Genomic DNA, 16332 nt, shown 5'->3' with positions numbered 1-16332 from the left:
AAAAAAAAAAAAAAAAAAAAAAAAAAAAGTCTGATGTAAAAATGTACATGACCTAATTTTTACATCATAGTAAAACAGGCTCTTTTGAGAGGGGACATGGATTTCTATGCTGAACAGCCATCATTTATACTTGTTCCAAGGTTTCTAACATGATACCATTTCATTGTATTGCCACTATTCCAATATTGTTCTGTTGCCCACTGGTTGCCATCTCCACACACTCATCTATCACAAGATTCATAAAGGGATCAAATTCCCACAATATTCTTGGACATGTCTGCCACCATTTAATTTCAATGATAACTTCTTGTCTATAAATTTTTTCAACATGGGAGGGTGAGTTTTGCTCATGGTGTCTACATGGGCTCATAGATGCCTTGAGATGGAATGCATGTCCTCTCTCTTGCTCCTGTGGTAGGCCCAGCAGTCTTGCATCTGGCATCACCCACCTCATTAGCCAATCAATTGTCGGCATTTTTTTTTTTTTATTTTAGTCTTTTCTTTACCAACACCATTATAGAATAATTTTCTTATCATATGGGTTTTTGATAAATTACTGCTAGATTAAGGACATAGATCTGGATAGCTTAAAAGAGAGTAATGGTTCTCAAGTGAAATAAGTGGATAAGGAGGAAGGAGAAAAAAAAAATTTCAAGATTGTTTGGGAAACTTTAGCAAACTACAAGTGCTCCAGTAAGGGGCGCTAACATACCTGGATATGTGAGTTTGAAAAATCATCCTGGAGATTCTAATCTCCCCAAGAACTCATTACAGAAATAGTGACCAACAGGAAAATTGATATAATGCTAAAAAAATTTTATTCATGGTCCTTTCTTTGCATAAATAACTCATGGAAAATGGATATATGCCTTATGGTATATTTACAGTATAACTCTGAAATACATGTATGTTTACTCATAAATGCATAGTTTTAAATAACATTGTAGGAATGTACACATAAGTATAGAAAGTAAAAAAGATATCAATATAATACATATAAAATATTTAATATTTTCCATCCCCCAAAGCATTTCCTTACACAGCCTACATTTATACCACTGCTCTCAACAACCATTCAGATGCTAAGCATTGCAAAATACATGCTGAGTCCACATCCACTGCCTTCTCCAGCAATTTCCTTTCAAAGACCACACTTAACTTCCACATAACATACGTTCACCATCCTTCATTGAAGTTTGGAGTTTTATTTCCATTTTTTCCTAGCTTAGTGGATTGAGTATGAATACCAAACATTTGGAGATACACAAATTTTTAAACTTCCTGTACCAGGTGAGAGGGGAAACTACTCAGTATATTGGTGAGGATGGCCTATCTATAGCTAATTGTTTTGACAAAATGGGAATACTTCAGAAATTAATATGCCATTAGCTCTACTTTTATTTCATGTTCATCATGCTTTTTAGAGTTTCAAATAAAGTTGAATTGAATTCAGTTCAAATTCAGAAAAGTGAAAAAATATAAATCAAGACTACCTCAGCCCAGCAGTGGCTCAAGCCTATAATCCCAGCACTTTGGGAGGCCAAGGCAGGTAGATCATTTGTGGTCAGGAGTTCAAGACCAGCCTGGCCAACATGGTGAAACCCTGCCTCCACTAAAAAATACAAAAATTAGCTGAGCAGTAATGGCACGCACGCACCTGTAATCCCAGCTCCTTGGGAGGTTGAGGCAGGAGAATCGCTTGAACCTGGGAGGTAGAGGCTGTGGTGAGCAGAGATTGTGCCACTGCACTCCAACCTGGGTGACTGTCTCAAAAAAAAAAAAAAAAAGACTACTTCAGCCCAATAGTTCCACTTCTAAGAATCTAAAGGAAATAATCAAAGATTCACGTGCAGCTGGGCATAGTGGCTTACACCTGTAATCCCAGCACTTTGAGAGGCCAAGGCAGGAGGATCATTGAGCCCAAGAATTTGAGATCAGTCTGGGCAAAATAGGGAGATTCTGTCTCTAGGGAGATTATATCTCTAAAAAAAATTTTTTTTAATTTAAAAATTAGCCAAGCATGGTGGTGTGTGCCTGTAGTCCATGCCTTATATAGCTCATGCCTATAATCCCAGCACTCTGGGAGGCTGAGGAGGGCAGATCATGAGGTCAGGAGATCGAGACCATCCTGGCTAACACAGTACAACACCGTCTCTACTAAAAATACAAAAAATTTGCCAGGTATGGTGGCATGTGCCTGTAATCCCAGCTACTCGGAAGGCTGAGGCAGAAGAATCGCATGAGCCTGGGAGGCAGAGGTTGCAGTGAGCCAAGATGGCGCCACTGAACTCTAGCCTGGCTGACAGAGTGAGACACCATCTCAAAAAAAATAAATAAAAATAAAAAATAAATAATTAGAAAAATTAAAATTATGTCCTCAGCTGGGCGTGGTGGCTGACACCTGTAATCCCAGCAATTTGGGAGGCCAAGGAGGGCAGATTGCTTGAGCCCAGGAGTTCAAGATCAGCTTGGGCAACACAAAGACCCCGTCTCTACAAAAAATACATAAATTAGCCTGGCATGGTGGCATGCCTGTGGTCCCAGCTACATCCAGCTACTTGGGAGGCTGAGGTGGGAAGATCACTTCAGTCCAGGAGCTTGGGGCTGCAGTGGGCTGTGCTTCAGGCCGAGTGCACTGCACTCCAGCCTGGGTGACAAAGCAAGACCCTGCCTTCAAAAAAGAAAGAAAAAAATTGTCCTCTAGAATGTTTAATAAAATGATATTGTGAACATTTAAATTTTGCTGCCAAATGAAACATCTATGTATAAAGTCTTGGTTTTTGTTAATGTGTTTATATATGAGTGAATATATATACATAATTGCAGCAAAATATTAACAGTGGCTATATGTAGGTGACATAAGAGTATTTTTCTTCCTCATACTTTTCTGTTTCTCCAATTTTCTGCAATACATATATTTATTTTAATATCAGAAAACAAACTTAAAGAAAATCCTATAGCCATTTGTGGTGGCTCACGCCTGTAATCCCAGCACTTTGGGAGGCTGAGGCAGGTGGATCACCTGAGGCCAGGAGTTCGAGATCAGCCTGGCCAACATGATGAAATCCCATCTGTACTAAAAATACAAAAATTAACCGGCATGGTGGCACGTGCCTGTAGTCCCTGCTACTCGGGAGGCTGAGGCAGGAAAATCACTTGGACTCAGGAGGTGGAGGTTGCAGTGAGCTGAGATCGCACCACTGCATTCCAGCCTGGGTGACAGAACAAGATGGGAAGGGGAGGGGAGGGGAGGGGAGGGGAGGGGAGGGAATCCTATATATTCAAATAGCCAATACATTTTCTGTGCTTGCCATTTGTTAAGCCTGTAAAAAAGAGATATATCTTACTCATCTGAACACTAGTCTTTTTCTGAGCATAGAAGTCACAAGTTTAGATAAACCATACTGAGGACCTATGTGGAACAGGCTCACCAGTTACTGCAGCCCATGACTGGGTTCATTCAAAATTCAAGCAAAACAAAAAGTCTGTGGTTATGAAATGAAACCACCAGGTGCCACTATTGCTTCACAGAAAGGAGTAAAATAATTAGCATGACTATTTTTTAGGAAAAATAAATACATGCTTTCACTCTGGGATAACACTAAAGTCTTCTTAGAAAACATAATAAATCATTATGTTCACTTCATTTCAATAATTTTATGCACATATCCCAAAGGTCAATTGGGAGAGATGTGAAAGCATGGTTCCTATCAATTCCTATATATGAACAAATAGGGTTGGAATTGAAAATAAAGAACACATCATAGGAAGAAATAAATTCAGACCATAAAAGTTGACTTTATCTTCTGAAATGTCCTACTAATAGCAGAATTTTAATGCTACTGTGTACCCCTGTTTCTGTGGAAAATGTATTCTTCATTCCAACTCTGAATGGCAGGGGATGCATGTCTCTCTATTCTGACTTCCACTTTCAACTGGTAGCTATTTAACTTCTCCATCTATAAAATAGTAATACAACCTCATAGAGTAGTTTTAATGATTGAATAGCTACATCTGTGTAGTGTGGGTAAAAATTTTTTTTTAATAAAAAATTTGATAAAAGACTGACTAGCATCATAAATAACATAAAGAAGGTCAGACAATTTATTACTTCTCTGTAGGAATAAAAAGCTTCCAACTCCTTTGGCTGCTGAGGCCATATCTAAATAAGACCAGGGAACCTCTCTATCCCAGTGGTAAAAAAGGGTGCTAGGTTGGTATCTCAGGACATAGGTCTTTTGACTCATGTCTAATTCAGGCTCTGTCACCTATGAGGAGTAAACCATGACAAGTCACTGGGCCTTCAGGTTTCTCATCTTCGAAATAAGGGGGTTGGATCAAATGGCTCTTAAGCCCCCTCTTAAGTCCCCTCCAGCCAAGAATCCTATGGTTCTATAAAACTTGTACCACAGAGATTGTCCGTCTATTTTTGCATAATATACTTTTCTGACTCAACATTTTGCAGGAATTACAATTGGACGACAAAGGGTTGTAGTAACCATCGGTGCATGCCATGATTCAATCATTTAACATTTATTGAGCTCTTCAATGTACCAGACAAGGTGCTAGACTCTAAGGATATAAAAATGATGATACTATCTCTTCCTTCAAGGATTCTACAGTCAAATTGAGAAACAGACACAAATGCATAATTACAATGCAACAGGCTGGAGGTATGGATTGTGGCATATCTAAGGAGCTGTGGCAATACATGATGAGGTAGGTACCTCATCTTCAGTATGGCTGTTGTTCAGTCAGTTTCATGGAATTGAGAATAACTGTGAGTGACTTTTCTGATTTGCCTAGAGCTGTTTTCAAGATGAGAAACTTTCTGGGCAATCCTTTTGTGGCTATACAGACTTTTGCCTCCGAGAGACTTAGACAAGTATTTTCTCAGGTACACATTGCTAGGTTTATAACCTATATGAAAACGAGAAGTGAACTCCCTGTAGCACAGCAGAAAGAAGACAGATAATTATTCGAGCTAGACCAGAAGAGATTCTCCTGCATTTAGCAAAGATATTCACACTCAATTTCAGTCCCATTACGTTTCTAAATTCCCTCTCCTCCTTGGTGTTTTTCACTGGCTGTTTCCTCTTCTCTGAAAAATGCTAGGCTAAGCTTTTCCAGATCTTTCTCAACTAGGTCAGCAACTCTAAACCCCTGCTGCATCTGTGCTCTTGCCAGTATACCTTCATTGATCTAAGACTCTCAAACCAGGGCATTAAGGGGTTGGAGAAGAAATGAAAGAGCAAATGCCAACCTGTACCACCTAGCAATTTCAAAGGCTACCAAATCCCCATCTACTTACCAGACTTTCAGTAGTAAGCTCCGGCAAATCCTGGATGGTGCAGCAAGGGTAATCCAGGACTGAGATGCTGTAAGATGCAGAGATAAGGACAGGCTTTAGGTAAATGGCAACAGCAGGAATTGGCTGTATCTGAAAAGAGCAGGAGTTATTTCTCTCCAGCAGCCCCTATCCAGTTCCCAAATTGCTTAGTGACCTCAGCTGAAACTGAAGGCTCTGGTGCCAGGCAACTCTAGCTCCAGTCTCCTTTCCTGTCATGAGAGGAACCAATGAGTTCTTTGAGGCTGGCCCCCATCTGGTAGATGCAAAGGAGAGCAGAAAGAGAGCCTCTTTTCTTAGCACTCCTTGCTTCTTTAAAGGAATACGCAAACTTAAGTGCATTTGTGTTTCTGCATTTAACTGTATGTGTGAATATAACTGCTCCCACAGACATGGTCCAAACCCATCCCACCGGATAACAATCTGAGGATGTGAGGATGAAATGATCCTCCCGTGTCTCTCATTAGATCTTTCTGAAAGCTGGGAGCTCTGGGGCATGATTACAGAAGCCACTCCTAAAGGAAGCTTGAGACAGGGGCAGCTTCCTATAGAAAGGCTAATCTAGGAACTCAAGAATGATAATAGCTGACAGTGGGGGACTGCAAGTTACAGCTCTGTGGTGAGCCCAGGGAAGCAGGCATGAGTTAGGAGGGGAAATAAGGCATTGCATTATGACAAGGACATAGTTACAAAATAAACGACAGCTCTCTCTTTCCTCTTCTCCCTTCTTCATTGACACAACATAGAATCTGGACTAGCTAATCTCTAATGCTCCTTCTGGTTCTGACATTCCATGAGGTTTTGAACACCAATCTATCTGAACTAGTGCAGTTGGAAATGAATAAAGGATGTTGGCAAAGCAGTGGCTATAAAGACGAGTTCACACTGCTATAATGAACCTGTCTCTACATTTCAAAAGTCAAAATTTCGATACAAGCAAAAGGCAACAATTTTTTTGGCCTGAAATGTTTACTTTCGTCCAAAAAACTCAGACAAAGATAACCTGGGGGACTAGGTACGGGGGGAGAAGAGTCAGCTTGGGAGAGGACTGTGTCAAACTACCTGTAATGTTGTTCATCATCTTGATTCACTCTATCGGATTTTCCCAGGGTTGCCAGTTCTGTACTGCTCCATTAGGATGAACATTCTTGGCTGGCTCATTCACCTATCCACCCACCTCCTACTGACGAAGCCCTATGGCCAAGTAGGTGCCGGCGACCAGGAAATAGGGGTGGGAAATCAAAGATGGATTTGTTCCTTTCTCTTTGTGAATTGAAATCTAGCCTAAGGGGGCATAAAATTAATTTACAAGTATCTAGAACATCTAGATTGTAAGATCCATGAGAAAATTCTGCAATAATGAGTTGTGATCTCCAAGTTCTCAGAGATCATTCAAAAGTAAAACTTACAGATCGTGCATAAGAGGATCATCTTGTTCAGGCCAACCTTAGCAAAAGGTGTAGTCTGTTGCTACCACTCTTCCAACTTCAAATTGAACCAAATGGATATCTATTGAATTGTCTGTCCCCCTCATTCTAGGTCCATGGGTGCAGAAGGAACATTAAGTTTCTGTATACCACTCCCCTAGCCACAGCTGATCTAGGGGTGAACCTAGGGAATCTGGAATAGGGATTGGAGAGTCAATTCAGTCTCTGAGGTGGGGCATGTTCAGCTCATATAGACATATTTCACTATGCGGCCTGAGAAGCAAACAACGCAGACTGATATATTTGTCAGTGAGACAGGAAACTGGAGTGGAAATACAGAGGCCTGGTGTCTTACAGATAGAAGTGGAAGGCTTTCTGGGCTCCCCACGCTACAGACCACCCTGAGGTCCAGAGCTGCATTGCTGTCCTAGGTTCCTCAAGATGACACATGTCATTTCATTCTGACAAAGTCACTATTCTGCATGAGTCTAGTCTAGCTAGCTTTGGTTACTTTTAACCCAGAGTGTTGACTGATACACAGAGGTGCCTGCTTGCAGTTGTGACCCTGACACAGCCTGACCTGTACTTCATTTTCCCTGGTAACTCAAGTAGCACATCTCAAGTGCCAATTTTAAAGGGGTCAGTGCACAGTTCTCCATATTATTAGGAAAAACCAATCCTCCAATGCTTACCCTCAAGGGAGAGTGTTTAAAGCAATCTTGCATATGCTAATATTAACCAATGCTTACAACATTTCTATGATATAGTCAGAAAAGGTATTCTTAAAGATGAAAATACTGTGGTTCAGAGAAACAGTGTCTTGCTTGAGATTACATAACTAGCAAGTGGCAGATCCAGGTCACGAATCCAGGTCTCATGACTTCAGGTTCCATAGGGGGTGTGTGTGTGTTTTAAGCTACATATAAGTAGGCTCCTTCTCCATGGTGGAATTTCAGGCAGTACTGACAGACTAGTGTGGCAATATCTCTAGTCACCCCAACTATGAGATTAGCCCTCTTACTTCTACTTTAGGAATTTTGCCTCTGGTAAACTCTACTGATTAACGTATTTCCAGTTCTTGTGAAAGTAGAATATTAAGGAACAAGGATCTATTCTGTAATCCCCAAGTCCCTGCTTGGCTGGAGGAATGGAAAGCAATTTGTATTCACAGGGAAGCCTATGTTCTGATCCTGTCTCTGATGCTTACTTAAAGGGTCTCACCAGCTTGTTAATTTTGTTAATATCTCTGAATTTGTTTCCTAATTGGCAAAATGAGAATAAAACGTATAACAACTCTTAGCATTGCTGAGGAGATTAAATAATGAATGCAAAATACCTTATTTTTTTAAACTACAAATTGACATACCCCAGTAAATTCTATTATGTACCTTCAGTTATAAATTTTGTATAATGCATTACAGTTTACGAAACAGCGTAACTGTTCCAATTGCTCCAACTTATGATTTATACTAAAATAAGGCCTGACCAGATAAGCAGGTTGTTTCACAAAAAACAACCCCTGGATCCACCTGACACAGAGCTAAAAACTCATCACTGCCACTTCATTTAAGTCATGACATTTTTCAGTGTTTAAAACTATTAAAATACAAATACCTTCCTAAAGAAGGCAAACCATACACTCCATCAGCTAACACTTCAAGAAAATTAAATTTAACAGTGACAGCTCGAAGACAGGAGGGACTAGGGACACCAGGAAAACTGAAAGGCTCAGAGATGATGTAATTTTCTCAACCACCCCAAAATAGCCCCTTGAAATAAACCTGTCCAGAGTTCATACCTGTTTTTGGCAGTGATGTATGACAAGATATTTTGATTGAAGAACTTCAGGATCAAGGGGATGCAGTTGGCAAATACCAAATGTTGTGATACATATTCAAACTGAATTAAAAATCAAAGCAGAAAGGGCTGCTTATTTGGAGGAGAATGGAAAATATGTTTGAGAAAAAGAGAGGAAGTACAAATCTAATATCTATTCCTGAGAATATCTACTATCTACTATCCACTTGTGTTATCAGTCTTCCTGTCTGGGAAATGGGAAGAATCATCTTCACCCAGCCCATCCTACATGGAGGGGGATAATCTGCAGTATATGTCACAAGCACAAAATAAAGAAGCCAGAAAATAAAATCCCACTCCAAAACATAGAAAGAATTGCTGTGAGATTTGTTCCTAAGCCCAAAAGGAAGGGAAGGCTCCCTGAGGGAGTTGTTTTCCATGCCAAACCTCTGGCTCATAATGTTTCAACTGTGATTGATATAGCAGGGACAGCTGCAGCTTACTCCTGGCATCACTCAGTCAGGATGGTGACAGCACATAATAACCAAATGGACCACTGGGCTCCAGCTCCAGTATGTCTGGTATACCATATTATCCTTAGTATTTAGAATATCAGTAAGTATACTGGCTGCTTGGAGTATGGGGGGAGGGGGAAAAGAATATTAGTAAATATTTTAATTAATTAATGAATGAACACGAGCCCTTCAGCCAACAGATACTGCACTGAGAAGTCTAAGATGTCTTTGATAGGCTAAATACCAGAATGTGGAGACTCCATTCTGCTCTCCCAAATCCAGATGTGGTTTGTATACAGGACAACCTAGTGGGGCAGTTGCCATAAGAGCAGTGTCATGGGGGTTATGTTACCCATGACACACTAAGGAGCGTCAAACACAGTTTATCTCCAGATCCAGAACCTAGTATTCTAGTATAGAAATGGGGTTGAGAAAGCAGAGAACTGTGGTTGGCTCTCTGATTGCCAACAAGTAGCCAAGCAGCAAGCTAAGCTGCCTTATGGCCCTGGGTATGTAGTTAGAGCAGTGGAGTCAGCTTATGCCAAGACGACTTCCCTCTTCTGTTCAATATTTTCTCCCTGGAAAGTTATTTATTTTATTCGTAAAATCCAGGGTATTTTCCAAAGCCCCAGACAAAAGAGCCAACACATATCCAATATCATCTGATGGAAAACTTTTTTCAGTTTGAGATGTGCCTGTGGCCCTGTCAGGATTCACTGACACACACTGGCAAGGCCCATCAAGCCATCCACCTGTCTGGCTGTGAATCCACACACTTCCCACCAAGAAAAGCAGAAGTAAACACACATCCACAGTTCTCTGTTCTCTTTCCACTAGAAATACTATCTCCTACCTACCCCTACTCCTCCCAGCCCTGCTGCTGCTCAGCAAACACTGGCAAAAGTGGGAGCACTCAGGGCAACCAAACACACCCAATGATGTCTTTGAATGTATGAAAGTGGAAATACTCTGGTTGATAGGGCCATGGACATAGACCCTGCAGAAGTCTCTCTGTACTCTGAGGACCTGCTTTTCTACCAGCAAGCTTGATTCTGACTTCATAGGAGGAAAATGGGGTAGAGCCTCTGGGCAAGAATGAGAAGCATTCCTCTTTTCCCCGTGGTCTCCTCACAGACAGGAGCATCCATTTGCTGTCCCTATCTTGTCCCTGTATCTTGGCAATGCCCATGAAACCAAGTCCAAACTCCTTAGCATGGCAAACAATGTTTTACAGGAAAGCAGCTTCTTAACTTTTCTTAGCTTTGATTTCGTCATCTATAAAAGAGGTATTAAATAAGACTACTTCATAGGGTGGAGAGAATTAAATGAGGACCTAGACAAGCTTAACAGGGTGCTAGGCACAGGATAGGTGCTCAGTAATTGTGTGCTAGCATATAGATTATGATATGCTCCCTGCCGATTCCTCCAGCTTCATGTGTCACCAGACCACGCCCATCTTTCCCCACCCCAGGCAGAACTCCAGCAACATTTAATTACGGTTTTTAAAGGTACTTTGCTCTCTTCCCCCTCTGGACTTTTGCATATTAGCTTTTCTGCTTGAAATGCCTCCTGTCCTCCTTCCCTAACAATTCTCATATCCTGGCTAACATCTGTTTTTTTAGGACTCAGGTTAGAAGTCATTTCTTCTCCATCTCAAGCTGGATTAGGTGTTTCCATAGCAACCAGTGCTTATCGGTATCAGCACACTTATCTCTCTATAATTGGCTACTTATGTATCTGTATCCTTTATAAGATTTCAAGGCCTTGAAGAGCCAGAACTGTGCCTTATTCTCAGAATTATATCTCAAATGTTGGAAAAGTGCTTCACATATAGAAAACTATGGTCAATATACCTTCCCCCCCATTTTTGTGAAATGCTTACATTCTCTCTTGCATTGTTTTAAAAACTGGCTGGGCATATTCCTAAGAAGCTAGAGATTCCTACCCACAACCCTGAGATAACTTACAAGGGACACAGACATCTGCACCTTTCTAGGACAGTTCCCACTCCATAACCCTACCCCAAGCTCATGCAATGGGTGTCTGGATTCCCTGAGGGAGGACAAAGAAAAGGCTGGAAGATACTCTTCAGAACTAAAAGGGCCCTTGCATCCTTCCTTTGAGAGATCGGGCCTGGAAAACACCCAAGACTTGTGGAGAAGTGCTCCTAGCTGCTCACCTGGTAAATATGGTTGAGTTTGAAGTGTTTGAGGAGTAGCAGAAGCAGGGTAGAAATACTCTTTACAATAATCTCCTTGTGCCTGTTCACATCGATGCCCAGCTTCATGCTCTGGAGAACAGTGATGCTACAATGGGGAGAGAAGGTATTAGCGCAGAGAGTGGCCTTAAAGGGAGCCCTGCAGGGATCCAGGTATTTGGGTCTGATATAATACACACAAGAGAGCCAGAACTTGGGAAACTTGAACTTCTGTGCCAGGGAAACCTCCAGAGTTCCCACTTATGAGCCTGTCTGAAGAAATGCTCCATTGATTTTTGTTTCTGTCTCTCTTTTGGCAAGTTCATCCCTTCGCAATGTTCACCCAAATACCTGGGCAGCCAGTCGCTGACACTGGTGTCACCCTCCAGATCCTGAGTTCTGAGCTAAAAAGAGCTAAGCAGAAAGCCCTGAAGGGGGAAGGGGGTACTGGTGGGCAGAGAGGAGGAGATCTCTTTGGAGACAATCTCTGTAAGTGTTAACAAGGTGAGTGGGGACTAGAGAGAGCCTGCAGACAAGACAGCTAGTATCCAGCAGCTGCCCCCGTTGAAGCACTCACGGCATCTCCTCAGGTAGGACATCTGCCAGGATATTGATAGAGTCTGTCTTAGCCTTGGAGGTGGGAGCTGCAGCCAGCAGAATCTTAAGCAGAGCGATCTGGGAAGTAGAAAATAAAGAAATTCACCACTGTCAAATCCACTCAGCAAGGGAGTGATTCTTCCGCACCCTAACTGCCCTATAAAAAGTGTTTTAAAGCCATTCTCCAAGTTATTCCCTCAATGACCATATCTCCCCAGTGTCCAGAAGAGCAAACAGGTGCCCAGTCCTGAGAGGCCTGCCTGTGAGGCTAAGGAGAAAGCCAGAGGGAGCGCATTGGCTGTTTTGCTTCAAGACTGTTCTTTCCAGGGCCTGGCATGGTGGCTGATGCCTGTAATCCCAGCACTTTTGGAGGCCAAGATAGGCAGATCAGTTGAGGTCAAAAGTTCAAGATCAGCCTGGCCAACATGGTAAAACCCCGTCTCTACTAAAAATACAAAAATTAGCTGGTGTGGTGGCACATGCCTGTAATCCCAGCTATTAGGGAGGCTAAGGCAGGAGAATCACTTGAACCTGGGAGGTGGAGTTTGCAGTGGGCTGAGATCGCACCACTGCACTCCAGTCTGGGCGACAGAGTGAGACTCCACTTAAAAAAAAAAAAAAAAAAAAAAGACTGTTCTTTTCAAAGGGGAAGATGGAAGGAACAGAGTGAGAGGGACAGTGTGTAGAAATAAGGTGGGAGGCATAAGCCCAACTTCTCCCACTCTTTTCTTTCCTCTAACCCGAACCATTGGCATCTTCCCCACTCCCAGCCTGAGGCCATCTAGTACATGACAGACCACAGCAGATCTCAGAGGGACTACAGTACTTACCTTGGAGGAGGGTCCCCAGTGTATCCTGTAGAGACCCCAACTTATTCCCCACCCTTCCCAAAGAAGGACTAGGGAGAATAGCACCATCAGAGGAGCACTGAGGAAACCTCAGAATTTTCATGTGTCAGAGAATGCCTTGCCAAAGGCACAAAGGCTCAGAAAACAAGTTCAAGGGTTGGACAGGTCCGCTTGAAATGGTTTTTAGCTGTCTGTTCCTTGCAGCAGAGAAGGGCAGCTCTGGCCTAGCCATCTCCTTACCATATACTGAGGGAGGCTGTACAGCATTCCCTGGTAGAGGATTTCACATGGCGTCTGTGGTACCACCTCTTCCCCCTATGGCAAGAAATACATGGTTTGCCAACGCCACTTTCCAGGTGACCAAAGGCTTTATTTTCTTGGTTATGAGTGGTGACCTGAAAAGAGCACTAAGCTGGGAGTCAGATCTAGGTTTCTACCCTAGCTGTGTTAATGACTCACTGTATGACCTTGGATAAGTCACATTCCTTCTCTGAGTCCTAGTTTTCTCTTCAATAGGACCATCAGGTTGGCCTGGATGACCTCTCAGGACCTGGGAAACTGGAACAGATGCTACAGAAGCACTTCCTATGGTGTTGATCTGAGGCTGAGAACTCTAGAACATTCTGTAAGCCTGGAAGGAGAGGTAGGTGGCTCAATAGTGAGGGTTTAAAAGGAAGTTGGGTAACATATGGCCTGGTGAAACAGGAAGGAATATCAGCAAAGAAGCTTTTAAGTGGATGGAAATGATTTTCTTCCCCTCTCCATTCACCCCTACATCACTTTCTCCTTTCTGACCAGCCCCCTCATATACAACTATGTCTGTCCTACTGATGACATTAACTAAGCCTTTTATCAGAGTGGGGAGGCTGGGGCCTCAGGGACCCAATAGGCTGCTCAGGTCACTGTCATCTTTGACCAATGCAGTTCCCTTCCTCCTATAAGGTCCCTCTATTACAGGGCAAGGGTTCACTGCCATGAGACCCTGAGGCAGGGAAGAATAACCAGCCTCCTTCTGTCCCACACAACTCATCTGCTGCTTAAATGGATGTAAGTCCTAAAGGGACATTCAGCAGAGCCTGGCAATCCTGGCATGTTTGCCTTCCTGCTCTCCAAAAGGCCGATATCAAACCATCTTCCCTCTCCTCAAACCAACTCCTTTGCCCACCGTGCCTAAACAGTTGCTGATCCTGCCTCACACTTCATGGAGAAAACAGAAGCACTCAGACAGGCACACACTCATCTTCTCAACACCAAATCTACAAAGAGTCTTCTTCCTTCCTTCTTAACATGAAGGATGAACCGCCTGTGCTCTAACAAAGGCCAATCTCCTACTTGTGCTCAGGATCCCACACCCATTTGCTTTGTTGAATACCTCAGTCCTGCAATTATCCCCTCTTGGATCATTTATTTTAGGACAAAAAAAATGCTCTAGTATCTCTCAGCTATAAAACATCCTCCCCTTGACCTCACATTCTCCTTCAGCTACCATCCACTTTCTCTCCTCTTCACAAAACTTTTATATCATCTACCTCCTTTTTTGACATTCCCTTCAATACACTCCAATTAGGCTTTCAGTCCCACTACTTCACTTAGAGTTGCTCTTATCAAGGTCATTATCTTCATGTTGCCAAATCCAATGGGCACCTTGGTTCTTACCATAATGCCACTTAGTAGTAGCATTTTACTCAGCAGATCACTCCTTTTTTCTTGAAAGACTTTCTTAGCTTTTATGATGATATCATAATCTCCTGGATTTCCAGCCACTTCACTGTCTTTCGTACTCTTCTGGTTCCTTTCCCGACACATCCCCACCTCAACATACTGGTGTGCCCCAGGACTTTGTCCTGCCTTCCATTCTCTTCTGTCTCTACTCCCTCCCTGGGTTATCTCAGTCAGTTCTACGGCCTTTAACACTGCCTATAAGTGTTACAAACAACTTCCGAATTTATTTCTCAAAGTCAGCCCTCTCCCTAGAATTTTAGACTTGTATTTCCAATTGCCTGCAGCTCCACATGGGTATCTAATAGGCATCTTAAACTTAGTATGACCAAAACAGAACTCTTGATATTCCCCCCACATCCTGGCAAATGGTACTTCTTGATTTCCTTCTTTGCCTCTCTAACCACATCCAAATGCACTGCAAGTCTTGTCAGCTACATCTCCAAATCCAGGTCGGCATCATCTCTCATCTTGACTATTTCAAGGGTTTCCTAACTAATCTCCCTGGAGTGGGTCAACGCTTTTCTGGTCCACTCTTCACACAGAAGCTAATGTTTTTAGAAACATAAATCAGATCATATCACTCTCCTGCTTAAAATCTCCAAAGGCTTCCTTCCCTTTGACTGTGAGTCTACTTCAAGTTCTCTACCTTTGCTTATAGGCCCTTGGCAAAGTGGCCTTAGGCCACCTCTCTGACTCTACCTGTAGGATCCCGGCCCTCGGCCCTGTGTTCTAGCCACAACAGCCTTCTTTCACTACCTCTGACACTCTAAACCTGCTTTCCCCTTGCTAAGGCTGTTCTCTCTGTTTGGAATGCTCTTTCCTCTGATGTTTCTATGGCTGGCTCCCTGTCCCTCAGATCTTGGCTTAAATGTCACCTTCTCAGAGGTCTACCTACTGACTGCCCAATCTTAGTAGTCTACCGATGCTTCTTTCATGTTATCCTGTTTAAATTTTCTTCATTGTATTTACCATTCTTTGATAGTTTGGTTTACTTAACTTTTTGTTTTTTATCTTTCTTCCTCAACTTCAATATATCATGAAAGTAGGGACCTTGTCTTGCCTGGAACACAGTTAGAGCCTAATGTGCTGAAATGAATGCATGCACACATGCTCTGTTACAACACTGAAGACAGATTTTCTTCTACTCTTCTCCTGTGCAGGACCTCCTTGGCTCACCAAAGACATAGGGCACTTCTCCAGCTCCTCTTCATTCTTGATCTGCACATCTGCGATGGAGATATACTTGTGCTGACAAAGATAAGAAGACATCAACAAGGGCTGAGGGCCTCATTCACATGTGTACCAATCTCTTACTTAAATTCCCCAAAAGCAAGGAAATGTTCTGCTTATGGGTTTGTCACCCCACATAGATATGAACTCTTTCAAGGCAGGAGTCTTAATCACCTCTGCATCAACAGCACCAGTCAAAGTGCTTTGTGCACAGTGTTTCTGTTTATTCTGTTTCTACATTTGCTGAAGAGCAGCAAATACCTAAGCATTTATCTTCAAACAAAGTGGAAGGGTTGCGGGCGTGGTGGCTCACGCCTGTAATCCCGGCTCTCAGGGAGGCAGAGGCGGGAGGATAGCTTGAGCCCAGGAGTTCGAGACCTGCCTGGGTAATATAGCGAGACCCCGTTCTCCACAAAAAGAAAAAAAAAAAAAGACAAAGTGGAAGGGGAAGCCAGAAACAGGCCCCTGCCCCTGGACCACTGCCCTAAGAGTTTTGATGAGTGTGCATGTATGCACGGAGTGATGACTCCATGCATACAATGGATATAGAGCAGGCTCCTATTCAATCCTGGGCCTTTGAAAGTCAGTGGACTTATGGAGAGAGAGAAGTGAAAGGAAAAGAAGCAAGGAATGGGAAGAGAGAGAGAAGAAT

At 42.7% G+C, this 16332-nt stretch overlaps 1 protein-coding gene and 1 pseudogene across 1 annotated transcript in view; both read right to left on the bottom strand.

The window, feature by feature from the left end:
* STRIP2 (striatin interacting protein 2) overlaps positions 1 to 16332 on the bottom strand; it is a 56784-nt gene that overhangs the window by 13934 nt on the left and 26518 nt on the right. Inside the window, exons 13-18 of the mRNA XM_023223550.1 lie at positions 15627 to 15698; positions 12969 to 13043; positions 11861 to 11958; positions 11266 to 11392; positions 8573 to 8673; positions 5312 to 5378 (exon numbers count right to left, since the gene is read on the bottom strand). Of these exons, the coding sequence (XP_023079318.1) occupies positions 5312 to 5378; positions 8573 to 8673; positions 11266 to 11392; positions 11861 to 11958; positions 12969 to 13043; positions 15627 to 15698 (540 nt within the window). The remainder of the gene's footprint in view (positions 1 to 5311; positions 5379 to 8572; positions 8674 to 11265; positions 11393 to 11860; positions 11959 to 12968; positions 13044 to 15626; positions 15699 to 16332) is intronic.
* Positions 125 to 351, bottom strand: LOC111550241 (annotated as a pseudogene).

The sequence above is a fragment of the Piliocolobus tephrosceles genome, chromosome 8 (genome assembly GCF_002776525.5).
Source record: "Piliocolobus tephrosceles isolate RC106 chromosome 8, ASM277652v3, whole genome shotgun sequence".
NCBI lineage: Eukaryota > Metazoa > Chordata > Mammalia > Primates > Cercopithecidae > Piliocolobus > Piliocolobus tephrosceles.
The sequence above is the reverse complement of the archived record's forward strand: the minus strand, read 5'-3'. Positions and strand labels throughout refer to the sequence as shown.